We start from the raw sequence: 15,908 nt of genomic DNA, 5'->3' as shown, positions 1-15,908 counted from the left end.
AGGCCAACAATAAATCATGAGATTCAAGATTGGAAAAGAAAATGTGGAAAGAGTTTCACTTATCTTGGAGCTGTTTTAACTAATACATATGATGATTCACCGGAGATAAAAAGAAGAATTACCATTCCCAAAAAACCGCCACAATTGCTCTCAATAACATCTGGAAAGACCGAAGCATTACCTTACGGACAAAGCTGAGGTTATTGAACTCATTAGTTTTCCCAATTGCATCATATGGTTCTGAGTGTTGGGTGTTGAAGTAGATAGACAAGAAAAAGATCAATAGTTTGAAATGTGGTGTTTACAGACGAGTACTGCGTATTAGCTGGACAGAGAAGAAGACGAATGATGAAGTGCTGAGAAAAATAAATTGTAAAGACCGACTTTTGGACATCTTGAACAAGAGGAAATTAAAGTTTATTGGTCATGTAATGAGAAGTAAAAGTATTGAGAAAAACTTGCTGACAGGGATGGTGATAGGAAACAGAGGAAGAGGCAAACCGAAGACAAGACTGAGCGACAATATCAAAGATATTTGCGGGCTGTCGATGGTATAAGTGGAAAGAAAAGCGTAAGATCGAGTTTAGTGGCGAATGATGGTGGAGGGGTCCGCGGCTGCTCAAAAATGAGCATACCGTTATTGATTGATTGATAATATATACATATATATATAATATATATATATATGCATATATATATATATATATATATATATATATATATATATATATATATATACACACCCACACCCACACCACACACACACACACACACCCACCACACACACACACACACACACACACACACACACATATATATATATATATATATATATATATATATATATATATATATATATTATATATATATGTGTGTGTGTGTGTGTGTGTGTGTGTGTGTGTGTGTGTATATATATGTATATATATGTATATGTATATATGTATATATATGTATTTATATATGTATTTATATATGTGTGTATATTTATATATATATATATATATATATATATATATATATGTGTGTGTGTGTGTGTGTGTGTGTGTGTGTGTTGCGTGTGCGTGTGTGTGTGTGTGTGTGTGTGTGTGTATGGATATATATATATTTGTGTGTATATATATATATATATATATATATATATATATATATATGTATATATATATGTATATGTATGTATATATTATGTATATATATGCATATTTTATATATATATATATAATATATATATATATTATATATATATAATATATATGTATATATACACACACACACACACACACACACACACACACACACACACACACACACACACACACACAGATATATATGCGTATATATACGTGTATAAATAAATATATATATATATATATATATATATATATATATATATATATATATATATTATATATATATGTATATATATGTGGTGACCAACGTGCGACGAGTTTCCGCGCTCGGTAGAGTCAGGTCCAGGCGGTTGGCGAACCGACTCCCGCCAATCACCGCGCAGCTTATCGGACCTGACTCGAGAGTATACATCGCGGCTGGCATATTTAAGCCGCCGAGTCCAAAAGAAACTCACAAAAAGATCGACAAGACAATCCTGCCACGATCGTGCGAGTCTATCCAGGCGGAAGTCTCGGCCAAAAACGACGTCACTGTCGTTGATGTTTACAAACCCCCAGAGTCACGCATTGTAAAAATCCGTTGCTCTGCGCCTGAGGAGGCACAGAAGCTCCTATCTCGTGGGATTGTGATGTTTAACACATCCGTCCCCACCTATAATGTGGAACCTGAGAGCTTTATTCAGGTTGACCAATGCCTCAAATGCTACAGATTCAATCACTCTAAACACACATGCACACACGAACAGAGATGCAGCAGATGTGGAGAACCTGGACACTTCTTTGCCACATGCAACAAAATCATCAGATGTTGCAACTGCGAGGGGCAGCATGTCGCTGTCAGTGGGTCTTGCCCCAAACGCAAAGAAATTATTAAGACAAAAAGACAAGCACAAAAAACAAAACAACACCCAACCTACGCTTCAACACTCCGACCCTTACAAACATCCACACCCACCACAAACCGACCCAACACGATTCCCTCGGGAAACACAATGCCTCTACCACCTCATTTTCCCCAAAACAACGCCTTCATACCTAACAACAACCCCAAAATACAGACCATACTACACGTAGCTTTAATAGCTGCAAAATACAACGCCAAGAAATTCACAAACATACTCCCAACACTACTACAAAAAAACGGTTTCCCCAGCATTGTGATCCCCGAGGAAATCTTCGAAGACGAGAACCTGTACATACCTGAGTATCACGCACAAACAAGCACAAACACCGAGGCTAGAGTGGCGACCACCACCTCACCACAGCCCTCTACCTCTCATGCACACGTACTCCCACAACCACAACCACAACGCAAACCTAGAGAAACTGCACAAGGAAAAACTACAAATAACACAAACGATCACAAACGCAAACTCCCTCACCACTTAACATGCACCAAAAAGAAAGACAAAAAAGACCCTCTGCTCACGGAAACCACGGAGCCGTCCACTCCTCGTCGTCGTCATGACGACACCATCATCGGGGACTCCAGCAGCGAGGAGAGCCTCCACATCGACCTCAGTCCTGAGGTTGTAGAGGGGGCTACCGCGCTGCCTGTTCCCCCCAGGGACGTAGTTCCCGTCCTCCCCGTCAGGGGAGACTTAGGGAGACACGGAAGTGTCGGGAATTTGGTCCGCCGATTCCCGTGAATTCCGTGCCTCCCTCTCCCAGGAGTCCCTCCCGGCTCCCGAAGAGACCCAGTCGGGGCTCGTCCTCGTTCTCGATCTCGTTACCGTGAGCAGCAAACGCCACGAAAAGTAGGTCACCGTCATCTTGACCTGCTCTGAGTGGCATGCTGACAATCGTTCAAGCGAATGTAAGATCATTTTATAACGTAAGACACGTATTTTACGACTTCCTAGACCGGGAAAGTCCTGACGTCGTTCTTTTAAACTCCACCTCTATCACTAATTCCTATGCTATTAAACACTTCGGCTACACGTCAAGACAATCACGAAACGGCTGGTTTGTAGGGTCCTGCATCCTCGTAAAATCCACCTTTCATTTCGAAATCATCTCGCCTCCATTCATTCATCCTGATTTTATGGCTATTAAGCTCTTCACCCAGCAGGGCCCTATAATGATTGCCACTGCCTATATCAGACCCCAGTCAAATTTGCCTATTCACGATTTCAATAAATTATTTAATTATAATAATCTCCCAGTCTTCTTTGCCGGGGATGTTAACGCAGCACACACATCATTCAACCACACATACAACAACGCACACGGCAGACAGCTCTTGTCTATTTTCGAAACAAAAAGACTCCACTACATCGGACCCGACTTCTACACCTCATTCACACCGAGAGGGAACAGAGCGGCACTCCCCTACCACACACACTTACAACCTGGCCCGAACTTCGGTTCTGACCACATACCCGTCATCATAAAACTTTCAATGACACCTATACTAAACAAAGAAACAACATCCTTCAGGTACAAAAAAGCAGACTGGGATGACTTTAAATCTTACCTTGCCAGTCAAAATTTTAACTTCAACCTTGAAAGAGAAAACATTCTCGAAATAGATAGGCATTGGCATCATCTTTTCGCTTGGATATCAGCAGCAATGCGCCGCGCCATACCGCGGGAGCGCTATAAGATCCGCAAATCATTCCATCCAAGCGAGAGAACCAAGCGTCTCCTGACCTGCTATAGGAATCGTTTCCTTCAAAATTTAAATCACTTACATCGAGTTCGGTGGGACCTCACTATCCTCAGAAATCACGTCATAAATAGTTTTGATAATGACCACAAAATTCATTGGCAAAATTTAATTAAACAAGCAGAATCTATGAGAGTTCGCACTCCACGGAATTTTTTGGCAATCAATTAGACAATTAAAGGTAGTAACTTCCCCCCTTCACTCACCTCCTCAAGGACAACAATCAAATTTCAGATCCCGTGGAGGTTATCAAAATTTTCATGACCACTGGCAAACTGTTTTCTATCCTCATGAACCCCACCCTCTTTTTAATGATCACATTCAAACCATCAACACCTGGAGCCAAGACCACAGGATAGAAACAGAACCAGAGCAGATTATCCACCTGGATAATCTGGACGACACATGCGAACTCCGTGCCCCCATCTCGCTGGAGGAGGTAAAACAAATAATAATGAGGTTTTCCTCGAAAGGCTCCGGGCTCCTCTCAGATCGGACGCGACGCACTCATTCATCTTCCTGACAACGTTTTACGAGCTATGACGCACTTATATAACACTTCCCTTGCCTCTGGCTACTATCCCTCACCTTTCAAAACTGCTTTAGTGGCCCTTATCCCTAAGCCAAACAAAGACCTACACTGACCCCAAAAATTTACCGCCCAATTAGTTTACTAGAGACATTAGGCAAAATTTTTGAGAAAGTAATTAACTCCCGACTAAGGCGGTATCTCGACAACCATGACCTACTCTCTTCAAAACAATTCGGCTTCCGCTCTCACCGTTCGACAAATGACGCACTGAACATACTGACTAACTACTGTCTTAACAACAAAGACAGAAGACTAAAGACGGTTCTCGTAACCAAAGACGTGGAGCGAGCCTTCGACACGGTCTGGCATGCTGGCTTGAAGTACAAACTGTGCACAAAATTCAATTTTCCCTCGTGCACCAGAAAGCTGCTGCAGCTTCTTGGATGACCGTAAATTATAGCTTAAATTTAATGGCAAAATTTCAGACACTATTCAGATGCACGCAGGTGTACCTCAAGGCAGCATAATCAGCCCAACACTATACATATTATACCCCAAACGACCTCCCCGACCCCACATTCCCGATTCATTGACGCTTCTTTACGCCGACGACTGTACTCACTTAGCTAGACATCATTCGCTCGCTGGTGTTGGGTCCGACGAATCAACGACGAGCTTGACACCGTCTCGAGGTGGGAGCACAAATGGCTTATCAAAACTAATGCGACAAAAACAAAAGTTCTCTTTTTAAACCCTAGACATAACCCTCCTTACGATCCAATACATCTAAACTCTTTCGACAGACTACAAGCACCTCTTCAAATAACACGCTCTTGCACCGTGCTCGGTGTAACCTTTGATTACATGTTCAGATTTCATTACCATACCAGTAAAAAAGCCACATTGGCTAATAAGACCTTACAATCGCTTTATCGATTTAGATGTGCGGCCCCGCGCACGAAACTGCACCTGTTCAAAGCCATTATACACCCTCTTCTCACATACGCCCCACTCACACTTACACTTGCAGCACACACAAACAGAAGAAAACTGCAAGTCATCCAGAATAAAGCTCTCCGCTGGATCTACACTATAGGCTGGGACGAGTTTGTTACGTCATCACAGCTTCACGAGAGAGCTTCTGTGCTCCCTCTGAACCTCGTGTGGCGCGCGAGGGTTTGTAAACAACTCGACAAACTTCGTCTTTGGCTGCCCGACTGGATAGACAAGAACAATGTCTTTCTCCAGGGAAGGAGAAGCGGCCTTGGTCGCGATTTCTTTGCGCTAGATTGGGGCGAAGAACAGGAGCCAGTTTTTTGAGCTCGGCAGCAACATCTTAACCACTGTGAACTTTCTTAATCTTCCTTCCTGCCTTTCACCCTCCCTACCTCCCTTGTTTCGTTTGTTTTAAATGTTGCTTGCTTGCTTGCTTGAGATTTGCGAAGTTCTGGCTTCGCCCGGGCCTTTCACTTATGGCCCGGCCTGTGTCAGCTTTTTATGGCTGTCTCATTTGTTGGTCTGACACTCGGTGCTTACCGTGGCGGTGGGATTGCCAGCAGGCGCTCCTGTAGCCGTGGTGTAAGCATCTCGCATAATCTCTTTACCAGCACGACGGCTGTGTTCTGTGGGGTTTGTCTTAGGAATTGCGTGTGCACGCAATTCTCCAAGTAGTGTATCAGTGTGGCGTTCGGCTCGCCGCAATGCATGCAACACCTCTCTTCATGTTCTATGGTTTGTATGATCTGCCATGCACAGTGGTAACCTAGGCGCATTCTGTGCAGAATGACTTCGGTACCTCTGTTGTTTATTTCAGAGAGTGCCAGTGTGTTCATAGCCTGTGGCATCTGAGTACCAGCTGGCCGAGGGGGAATGTCTCGTTTCCTCTCTGTGAAGCTGCAGGAGGAAGGAGTTGGCCGTCACCGTACACTTCCTCCTAAGTAAACTTCGGCTCTGATGTATTATCATGGGATTTGGGGGCATACCCCGGCCGATTTCGGCTAATCTGTCAGCAAGCTCATTGCCTCTGATCCCTATATGGCTGGGAACCCAGTTTATGATAATTCTTCTACCCTGAGCAAGCATCCTTTGTGTTATTGTGCCGATGGTTGTCAGGAGGTAGATGTTGTCAGTGGGTGAGCGCTGCTGAAGACAGTCGACGGCTCCTTTGGAGTCTGTGTGTATGACCACGTGTCCTTTTCTCCTGGACGCGTGTCTCAGTGCTCCCATGATAGCAACTACCTCTGCCTGTAGCGAGGAGGCGTTGTCTGTTACCCTCAGGGATATTGTGGCATCCCTTGCTGCAAAGCCGGCGCCTGCAGTGTGGGTCAAGGGATCGACCGATCCGTCTGTGTAATATGTCAGGCTCCCCGGAGGGGTGATGGTTGCAATGACCCTCTGGGTTTCTGCCTTTAGGCTAGGCGTACAATATTCATTCTTTTTGCCTGCCAGTCTCATGACCGAGAACTCTATCGAGGTTTGTGCCCACGGCGGAGCTTCGACAAAGTCAGGGTGTGGGGAGCCCCATGCCCTTGGCCAGTAGTGGTTCTTTGAGCTGATGGCGTATTAGCACCCTGGCTGTGTGAGACAGCCAGGAGTTGTTTGCAACAGCTCGTTATCTTGTTTCTAGGCGTCTGACTATTTTTGTGTCTTAGGCTTGTGTTCCTGGGAGCCTGGATGACCTTTGATAAGAATTGGGCTGCCGTTAGATCAATTCGTGAGGCCAAGGGGAGAAGGTTTGTCTCCACTAGGAGGTTGAGGACCTTCGCCCACCTTGGGCACCCAGAATGACCCTGGCGGCTTCGTTTTGGACAGTCTCCAATCGGTCTTTATATTTTCTCTTGATGCCAATCAGAGCGAGGGAGGCATAGTCTACAATGGGCCTGACAGCATGTACGTAGAATGATCTTAGTACTCTGTGTCTGGCCCCTATGCGTCTTCCACTCATTACTCTCATGACAGACAGTCTTGCCTTTGTTCGGTCAAGCAGGTACTGGACCTCCTGGCGGAAGGAGATGGTCCGGTCTATCCTTACCCCAAGGTACAGGTATTCCTGAACCCACTCCAAGTCCATTCCCTGGATTTTCAGACTTGTGCCTTGAACTCTCTGTCTCAAAGCCATGGCCTTGGATTTGGGCTGCAGAGATCTTTAGTCCTGTCCTGCAACACTCCTCGGATACCAAGTCCAGACAACGCTGGGCTTTGTTTAGGCAGTGTGCTCCAGTGGAGATGATAGCAAGATCGTCTGCATAGGAGATGATCTTGCACCCACTGGGAGGTTTATGTTGAGGATACAGGACATTAGTGTGTTAAAAAGGGCTGGACTGAGAACCCCACCCTGTGGCGTTCCATTTTCTAGTGGCATGTGCTGTGATAGGTGACCTTTGGAATTTGACTCTGGCTGTTCTATTCGTAAAGTAGTCACCTATCCAGCCAAGAGAGTTACCTCTGATTCCTTTTTGGATCAGGCTCTCCTGAATGGCAAGAGGACTTGCCAATTCGAAAGCCTTCTCCAGGTCAAGGAATACTGCCACAGATGCGCCCGTGTTTATTGTGCTCAAGAGCGTGGCTATGCTGTGCGCTGTGCTCATGCCCCTGGTGAACCCGTGGAGGTGTTCGTGTGGGGCTCCCATTTTCCATTGGAGCCGGTTCAGTACCATCCTCTCGGCAGTCTTGGCCAGACAGCTGAGGAGAGAGATGGGGCGGTATTTCCCCCGGCTCCTTTGGTTTAGGGATGGGAACTATGGTAGCCCTCTTCCAGCTCTGGGGTAGAGTGGAAGTTTCCCAGGACCTGTTGATGAGTTGCAGGAATGCAAGCTCACCTACCAGTCCCAGGCGGGAGATGATGGGGTACGAGATCCCGTCATCGCCGGGGCTGAGTTGCAACTGGTTTTGTGTGCATCTCTTAGTTCCCTCAGAGAAAAGATAACGTCTGAGTTATCGGGTTCGGCTGCCCTTTCTCTGATGTGAGCAAGTCTGTCTGGTTGTAGGCGTTCTTGTCTTGCCCTCAGTTCGGCTGGCAGACTGTCGCTGCTCGTTCTCGCAGAGAACTCTTGCGCCAGTCTGTTGGCCTCTGCCTGGGGTCGTGGTGCGTGCATCTCGGGGCTGAGCGGCTGGTGGCTCGCTTGACCCGTTGCCATAGCTCTGGAGGGTGGTACGGTGATCGAAAGACTCACACCATTCCAGCCACTTTTCCTGCCTCACTCTGCTGGCAGTTTCCTTGGCATCCCTCACTGCCTCCCTTAGGAGGGCTAGGTTGTCGGGGGTTCTTTGCCTTCGGAAATGTTTTCGGCACATGTTTACCCTGTGGTTGACCTCCCTAATCTCGTCATTGAAGTACCAGGCGTCCTTGTGACTCCTGGACCCAGGCCGAGTTTTTGGGTATGGTCAGTGAGGCTGCCTCATCAATGGCATTTACAAGTCTGGCTTGTAGCACTTCCACATTTTCGCTCTGTGTGGGTTCATTGCTTCTCAGACAGCGGGCCAAGGCGCTCTGGAACGCCTGCCAGTTGGCCTTGTCTGTTTTCCATCTTGGATTCGGTCGTGGTATTTCGGCTGGGCCACTATCCATGAGGGTTGTTATAGTGCCATAATGGTCACTAGTGACGGTCTCATCGACACGCCAGCCAATCCTCTCCATCAGAGTCGCAGTGGCCAGGGTGAGGTCTAGGACCCCTCCTCTCACATGCGTTGGCTCCTGGCTGTTGAGGAGAGCGATCTCGGGGAATGTCTCGAGCACGTTGGCTATGTGACGGCCAGCCGCATCCGGTACCCTGCAGGGAGCCAGGATGGGGTGGTGTGCATTGAAGTCTCCCCCTATGATCACTCGGTCGTGTGCTGCGGAAGCACATACCTGGCTGATGTCTAAGCTACTACAGTGTGGCCTGTTGTACACGTTGTACAATTTCAGGGGTCCCCCGGCCAGTTGAATCTCGACGGCAAGAGATTCAACATCTTCTCCACAGTGCGGTGCATCGGCTATTGCGGAGCAGGGAATTGTTGCCTTCACCAGGGTCATCAGGCCTCTTTTGCCATCGGAACGTGGCAGCGCGTAGACGTGATACCCTGAGAAGCTAACAGCTTCCGCTGATAATGTCTCCTGGAGCATGACGATGTCAATGCTCCTTGATCGCACTATTGCGTGGAGAATGGCACTCCTTGAGGAGAAGCCACAGATGTTCCACTGCAGAATACTTAGATTGCGTGTCATGATGTTACTAATTGATAGTTACATCAGAGACATCGTCACATTCGGGTTGACGGTCGGAGTCTGACAACTCCATTGTGAGATCCTCACTGCTTGAGGACTCTCTTTCGGCTGTCAGGCTATCCCTGGATCCACTGGGGGGGGGAGAGCCTTTGGTAGCTCTGACTTTTCGTCTTTGGCTTTTTCTCGGGCCAGGCTGTTTCTGTGCATTGGCTGGCCTTGCCTGGGCAGGCTCAGCTTCTTCTGTTTCGGCTTGTGGCTCTGTTTCTGCCTGGTTAGGCTCTGCCTGTGAGGGCATAGCCTGGCTAGGCTCTGCCTGTGAGGGCATAGCCTGGCTTGGAGAGGGGAGGGGAGTCTCGACCTGGGCTGAGGGAGAGGATTGGGCTGATTTGGCCTTCTCCATCTTCCTTCCCTTTATGCTTTTCACGGTCTGTTTAAGAGTCGTCATGGCAACACTGACTGACTTATCCGCCTCTTCCTCGGTCCTGGACAGGGATACTGCCACTGCTGTGACCACAGCAGTGATCAGGATCGACATGTCCCCCTCGTCGAAGAACATGTCTTCTGGGTCTGGGGGGGACCGTGTGGTGCTGTTGGAACCTTTCTTCCTGTGGTTCCTCTGCACTTGCTTCACTTGGGGGTACTCCTGATTGTCGGAGATCTCCGGTTTCGGCTGGGGGGCAGCTTCCTTCCTCTTAGGAGGTCGGGAAGCCTTTTCGCTTTTGTTCCTCCCCCAGACGTAGGTGCCTGGGGGGGCAGGAACAAAGTCTGGTCGCTTCTTAGCAACCTCTTGCCGTTTGAGGGGCCCCCTCTTTCCTGACAGAGCAAGCCAGGCTCCAGGCGTGATGCCTCTTGGCACAGTTAGGACATTTGGCTGTTGTGTCCTTCTTTTCTTCTTTATGTGCCTTGATGCACACCTCAGTATTGTGTGCCTTGCTACAGACACCACATTTTGGCTTGGCTGTACAGTTAGCCTGGTGGTGTCCGTACTTCTGGCACTTGAAACACCCGAAGTGGTTCAGGCACATAAGTGCGTAGGTTGTAGGTACCCCAGTTACCCAGATCAAGGGTGGAGCTTGGGGGACCTTTCATGGTCACCAGGACTTGCCTGGTTGGAGTCTTCCCCTTCGACAATCGGGAAGCCTCCACGACCTGTGGGTGTGATGTTATCACCTCCACATCGTATGAGACTGAGAAAAGCCAAGTAGCACCATCTTGACTCTCTTCTCCTCGGGGTTCAGTGGCGAGAGGCTCACTTTCCTCCCATCTTTTAACTCCTTTGTCTCCTGCAGGAAACAAAGGGTGGCTTGATCTTTGGGCACGATGATCATGCCCTGATCTCGCGCAACCCGGATCGACAGCCGGATTTTGCGCTGGCTCTCCAATGCCCTTACCATTTGGTAGGCATTGTCGAAGCCTTCGGGTTGTACGGGGACCTTAAATTGCGGGAAACGCCTTGGGGGTCCAGACTCGCCATCAGAGTCGGACTCCGGCCTCGGCCGTTTCGGTCCGCCCTTTCGGCTTTGGGGCTTGCTCGTGGAGGCACCAGCTGTTTCGGCTGGTTCAGCTGGTGCTCCTGATTCATTCAGTGGGGTCGTCTGAGGGGGGCTCAGAGACCTTCCTGGTCTGGGTGCTGGCCTGGAGGGGCCAGCACGAGAGTCCATCTGTTGGACAATCTGGTGGACAGACATGTTTGTACATGATTTATTTGTCTTGTCCGCCATCTTGGCAGCAGGCATGACAGTGTCATCCTGTGCTCGGGGTTTTCTTTTGCCACCCGGAGGCACGTAAGGCTTCAGGGTGGCTGCCGTGGTCTGGGCCTTGCACGGGTCGTCAACAGTAAGGTCTGTCTGTGGGGGATTTTTATTTAGCTTTTCCATGTACTTGGCAGTGCTTCCATTCACTCACGCCCCCACCCACCACGGAGTCCAACAAGGGGAAGCTGAGTGCTAGAACCAATGTCTAACAGCAACAGGGGTGATGAGTGAATATACGCAGCCAATTAGCCGATTGCACTGGTACACACGGACGGTGTGGGTACCAACGGCAACATGACTGCTTGACCCTAGCCTCCCGAGGGAGACCAGCCGATTGACCTGACCGGGCCTGGATCAGGCCGCCTGTCTTGCCAGAATAGAGGACCAAAGAGGCGTGTTGCTAGCCGCAGGGCGTACTCGTGCACGGCATCGCTCAACCTCCAGGACTCCCGTCTCCCAGCTCACAAGGGTGCCACGCACGGCAAACACGTGGGTAGGTGTCAACCTCTGGGAGTATCCCAGAGGGATGCCCTTCCACCTACAGGACATCATTGATGGGAAACCCCTTCTGCTCCTTCCTCAGTGAGGAAGGGGGCTCTTTCACTTTTTCAGGCAGTTCCTCTCCGCTCCTCGGAGGGGACCTGTACCCTTTTTCAAAGTGAATCCCTCTTTTCTCTGAAACGCCCAAAGGTTGTTTCACCTCATTGAGAAAAGAGGGGGGTCCTGCACCTGTTCCTGCCAGTTCCTTCATCCCTCTGAAAACAGTTGGCCACAGACTGTTTCATCACAGTGAGGGAGAGGAGCTGACTTTTTTCCAGGCAGTTCTTTTGGCAGGGTGAGTTTAACGTGAATCCCTCTTCTCTCTGAAACACCCCAAAGTTTCACCTCAGTGAGAGTAGAGGGGACCTGTACCTGTTCCAGTAAGTTCCTTCATCCCTCTAAAATAGTCAACCACAGACTATTTCATCACAGTGAGGGAGAAAGACTAACTTTTATCCAGGTACTTCCTATCACGGGAACTTGATGTTCTGTCTAGCAGCTGCTATTAGACAGAACCTGGCTGAAGGCCTGACAAGGGGGCTCTACCTGCTTATCGCCCTATTCGAAAGAAAAAGAGTGGCAGTCATCAGATGGTCTGCCAGACCAATCCCTAACAAAAGAATGGCAACTCTATGCACACCGTAAGGCAGGCCTTCTAAGGCCCCCCAGACACACCCTCCCCTGCGGGAGGTAAAGGTCTGCCCACGTCCGAGCACGCGCCCGAAGATGGGGTCCAGTTCACCAGAAGGTGTGCACAGAGTCATCCTAATGCCGAAAATTCGCATAGGAAAGAGTAGGCTAGTAGGGCACGAAGCTACATGCAAGCACATAGCATCGTGGCATCAAACAATGGGGGGCGCGTCACCGTCCGGTAACGCGGAAGAGCCGAGGCCGAGATTGCATGGGACCGGGCGCGGTGCATCTCTTTAATATGCCCATGCAAAAGCCACATGATCGAGGGATCATGGCATCATGCTAACTCTCTTGGCGTTGCTCGGCTCCACCCGCTGCGCCCCGTCCGCCACCCTTGCCGGAACCGATCATCCCCCCTCTCTGAATCGTCCAATCAAGGACCGATTCACCGCAGGGAGAGAGGGGAGGAGCCTGTTCATCTATCCTGCTTCTGATTCGTCCGTTCCTCCTCTCTTCTCTTCAGTCTCCTCCTTTTAAATGTTTTAAACTTTTAATGTTAAGTTAAGTTACGTTAGCTTCGGCGCTTTTTACTATAAACTCGGCGCCCGCCCTCGCCCCGGCTCGGCCAATCGCGTCGCGGCGCGATTGTTGCCGGGCCTCGCGAGAGCGGGTGTCGAGCGCCGAAATTTATCGCCTAAACTTTTTTAAGCTTTTTATTTTCTTACGTTTGTGTTTGCGTTGTTTTTTAATTTTTCTTTCGTTTTATTTTAGTTTCTCGTTCTTAACTTTGTTCTCTTTTGGTTTTTATAGCTTTAGGGGGTTGTTATACATAAAAACCTATTTTAATTAGCCTTTTAAATAAACAAACTCCCCTAACGAGAGCCCTATCCCGTTTTTAACTCCCTTCCTCTCCCACTTCCTCTTTCCGTGTGTCACACAACCTCGCCCTCGCCTCATCTCATTATCCTTACATAGCACCAGCGTCCCTCATCCCCATCCTTACCTCCCTCTCCCTGGTTTTCGGATTTCCGACACGTGACATCTGCCGCCTGCACCCTGCCATGACCGTGGCTCCTTTGGCGTAAGGAGTGCCAACACGCGAGTGGGGGAGGAGATGTCATGGCCAGTGTTGATAACCCAAACGTGGTGAGATCGCGAGAGCACATCTCCCTAGAAGTCCTGCCGCCGACAGGGAGAAATCCCTGCTCGACGCGGGCAAGGGAGGTAGCCTCTGATTAGCGATCTCACTCGTACTTCAACCTGTAGCCTCACGGTTAGCCGAGGACACCACCGTTGCCATGGGCGAGAAGTCCGTGCACGGTGGCGTCCAGATGGCGCCGGACAGGCCACCTTTACCGCTCCCAACCTCCCTCGTTAGCCGAGTGGATCCGCAGCCCGGGCCGCGGTGGCCTGCGACCCGTGAGTTAGCTCATGCGAAGCGAGTCATCGTCATGCCAGGGCAGCGAACCACCGATGGCGCGGGGCCTCCCTTGCTGACCTTTATCCTCCTTTCCTCGTCCTATCAGCTATGCCCCCAACTTTTACCCCGCATGTTGGGTTAAGCCCCGACTCTTTTCTCTCTTACTAAATCATCTCTTCGATCCCCCCCCTTGTCCTTCCCTCTCCCATCTTCTTTCCCCCCCGGCAACGGTCTTTCTCTTAACTTTACCTTACCTTAAAGAAACTCACTCACTCATCGGCTAGGCTCTCACCCGAACACTAGCTGTACACTCTATAATAAAGAGTATTTGACTTCTTGTGCGTTTGCCTACAACCACACTGGTGACCCTCGGAGTTAAGAGCCCAGTTAGCCATGAGTGTGTCAGCCGCCTTGAAGCCATTGCCCACCTGCACCATTGCTTGCCTTACTGAATGGTTTCTGCAGGTGGAACAGGAGTTCCTCCTACGCCATGTCACCTCTCCGACCACCAAATATCGGATACTGGTCACCAACCTTTCGCCTGAACTCCTGCTCTCCGTCAGTTCGACACAGTAGCAACAGCATCCTCCCTCTGGCTTTAGTGGCGGTCTCCATTTGGGTCAGAACACACTCAACAAGAGATATACTGTTTTGTCATGGTATAATCTCCAAATATAATATACGTAACAAGGTTCAGATAAATATATATATATATATTTTTTTTACAGTGCGTTGTATTGATCGTAACCTATGAATATTTTTTTTTGGCATCAAAACATCTCGTTATAAATTACAGGATATTGATGGTGGTAAAGGCGGCGGCCTGTTTGTTTGGAAACCAGAAACCCGAATTCTGGACTCGGACTTTGAGCTGTTAACATCTGGTTCACCCCCGAAGAAGATTTGTGCTAGTCGAAACGATTACAGCGGAATATATAACGCGATAAACATGAATCCGAACAAGGGCGAGAATAACCGTGGACTACTTTCGTCAGTAACGCCCGTGGCATCGGCCCTTTACAGGAGGCGCACTTCTTCTAAAGCTGGATCGCCACACAAGCTACTAAAAACTCCACCTAAACCATTGACCAAGTTATTTTGGACGGCACCACTATTAGCGACGGCGATATGTCAACGGAACAAAATCAAAACTCCCCAGTCGGGGAAGGAAGACCAGGCGGAACGAAAAGAACATCAATTAGACCCGATGTGACGATAAGGAGTATATTATCAGCAGAACCGGACCGTCCAATCGGTAGCCATCGTACATCATCACAGAGTGAATGCGAAACGATTCACCCACTCGGGAAGATTAACTCTCCAACCGACGCCGACGACGTGAGAGAGAATCCAAGTTTCCCAAAAACTCACCAACGATTCTTTGTGCTTATCTAAAGAGATAGAAGAAACCCTAACAGGAATAGAGAATCGGGTAGAGACGGATAGAGGTGGAAGGGCCGAGTTTGAGGCGGATAGACATGTAAGATCCCGCCGTACATTTGTACCAGGACCGGACCAGTTGAACGGATTAGCAGAGCTAACGTTTGACGACATCTATATATCAGAGGAGGACGACGACGACGACGACCATGAAACTAATCACCCACTAGAGATGGCGAATTCTATAACTCGGTAGAGACGGATAGAGGTGGAAGGCCGAGTTTGAGGCGGATAGACATGTAGGATCCCGCCGTACATTTGTACCAGGACCGGACCAGTTGAACGGATTAGCAGAGCTAACGTTGACGACATCTATATATCAGAGGAGGACGACGACGACGACGACCATGAAACTAATCACCCACTAGAGATGGCGAATTCTATAACTCGGGTTTGAGACGGATAGAGGTGGAAGGGTCGAGTTTCATGGGAGATCCCGCCGTACTTTGTACCAGGACGGACCAGTGAACGATAGCAGAGTAACGTTTGACGACATCTATATATCAAAGAGTGGAAGGACCGACGACGACGGACCGACCATTGAACTAATACCCACTAGAGATGGTTGAATTCTATAAATCAGGATGA

At 48.8% G+C, this 15,908-nt stretch overlaps 1 protein-coding gene across 1 annotated transcript; it reads left to right on the top strand.

Annotated features, from left to right (window-relative positions):
• Window positions 1-14,323: 14,323 nt before the first annotated feature.
• On the top strand, window positions 14,324-15,212 carry LOC119571687. Its single transcript, XM_037918875.1, has 2 exons — window positions 14,324-14,499; window positions 14,677-15,212. The coding sequence occupies exons 1-2, from the start codon at window positions 14,371-14,373 to the stop codon at window positions 15,091-15,093; spliced, it is 546 nt and encodes a 181-aa protein (XP_037774803.1). The 5' UTR covers window positions 14,324-14,370; the 3' UTR covers window positions 15,094-15,212.
• Window positions 15,213-15,908: the final 696 nt, after the last annotated feature.

This window comes from Penaeus monodon, unplaced genomic scaffold (assembly GCF_015228065.2).
Source record: "Penaeus monodon isolate SGIC_2016 unplaced genomic scaffold, NSTDA_Pmon_1 PmonScaffold_7478, whole genome shotgun sequence".
Taxonomy (NCBI): Eukaryota; Metazoa; Arthropoda; class Malacostraca; order Decapoda; family Penaeidae; genus Penaeus; species Penaeus monodon.
The sequence above is the reverse complement of the archived record's forward strand: the minus strand, read 5'-3'. Positions and strand labels throughout refer to the sequence as shown.

Excerpts from the sequence above, each read along its gene's own strand:
- LOC119571687 (XM_037918875.1), top strand. The coding sequence starts at position 14,371 with ATGTCACCTCTCCGACCACCAAATATCGGATACTGGTCACCAACCTTT. Across the intron at positions 14,500-14,676 it reads TAGTGGCGGTCTCCATTTGG|GATATTGATGGTGGTAAAGG; the intron begins GTCAGAACACAC and ends TATAAATTACAG.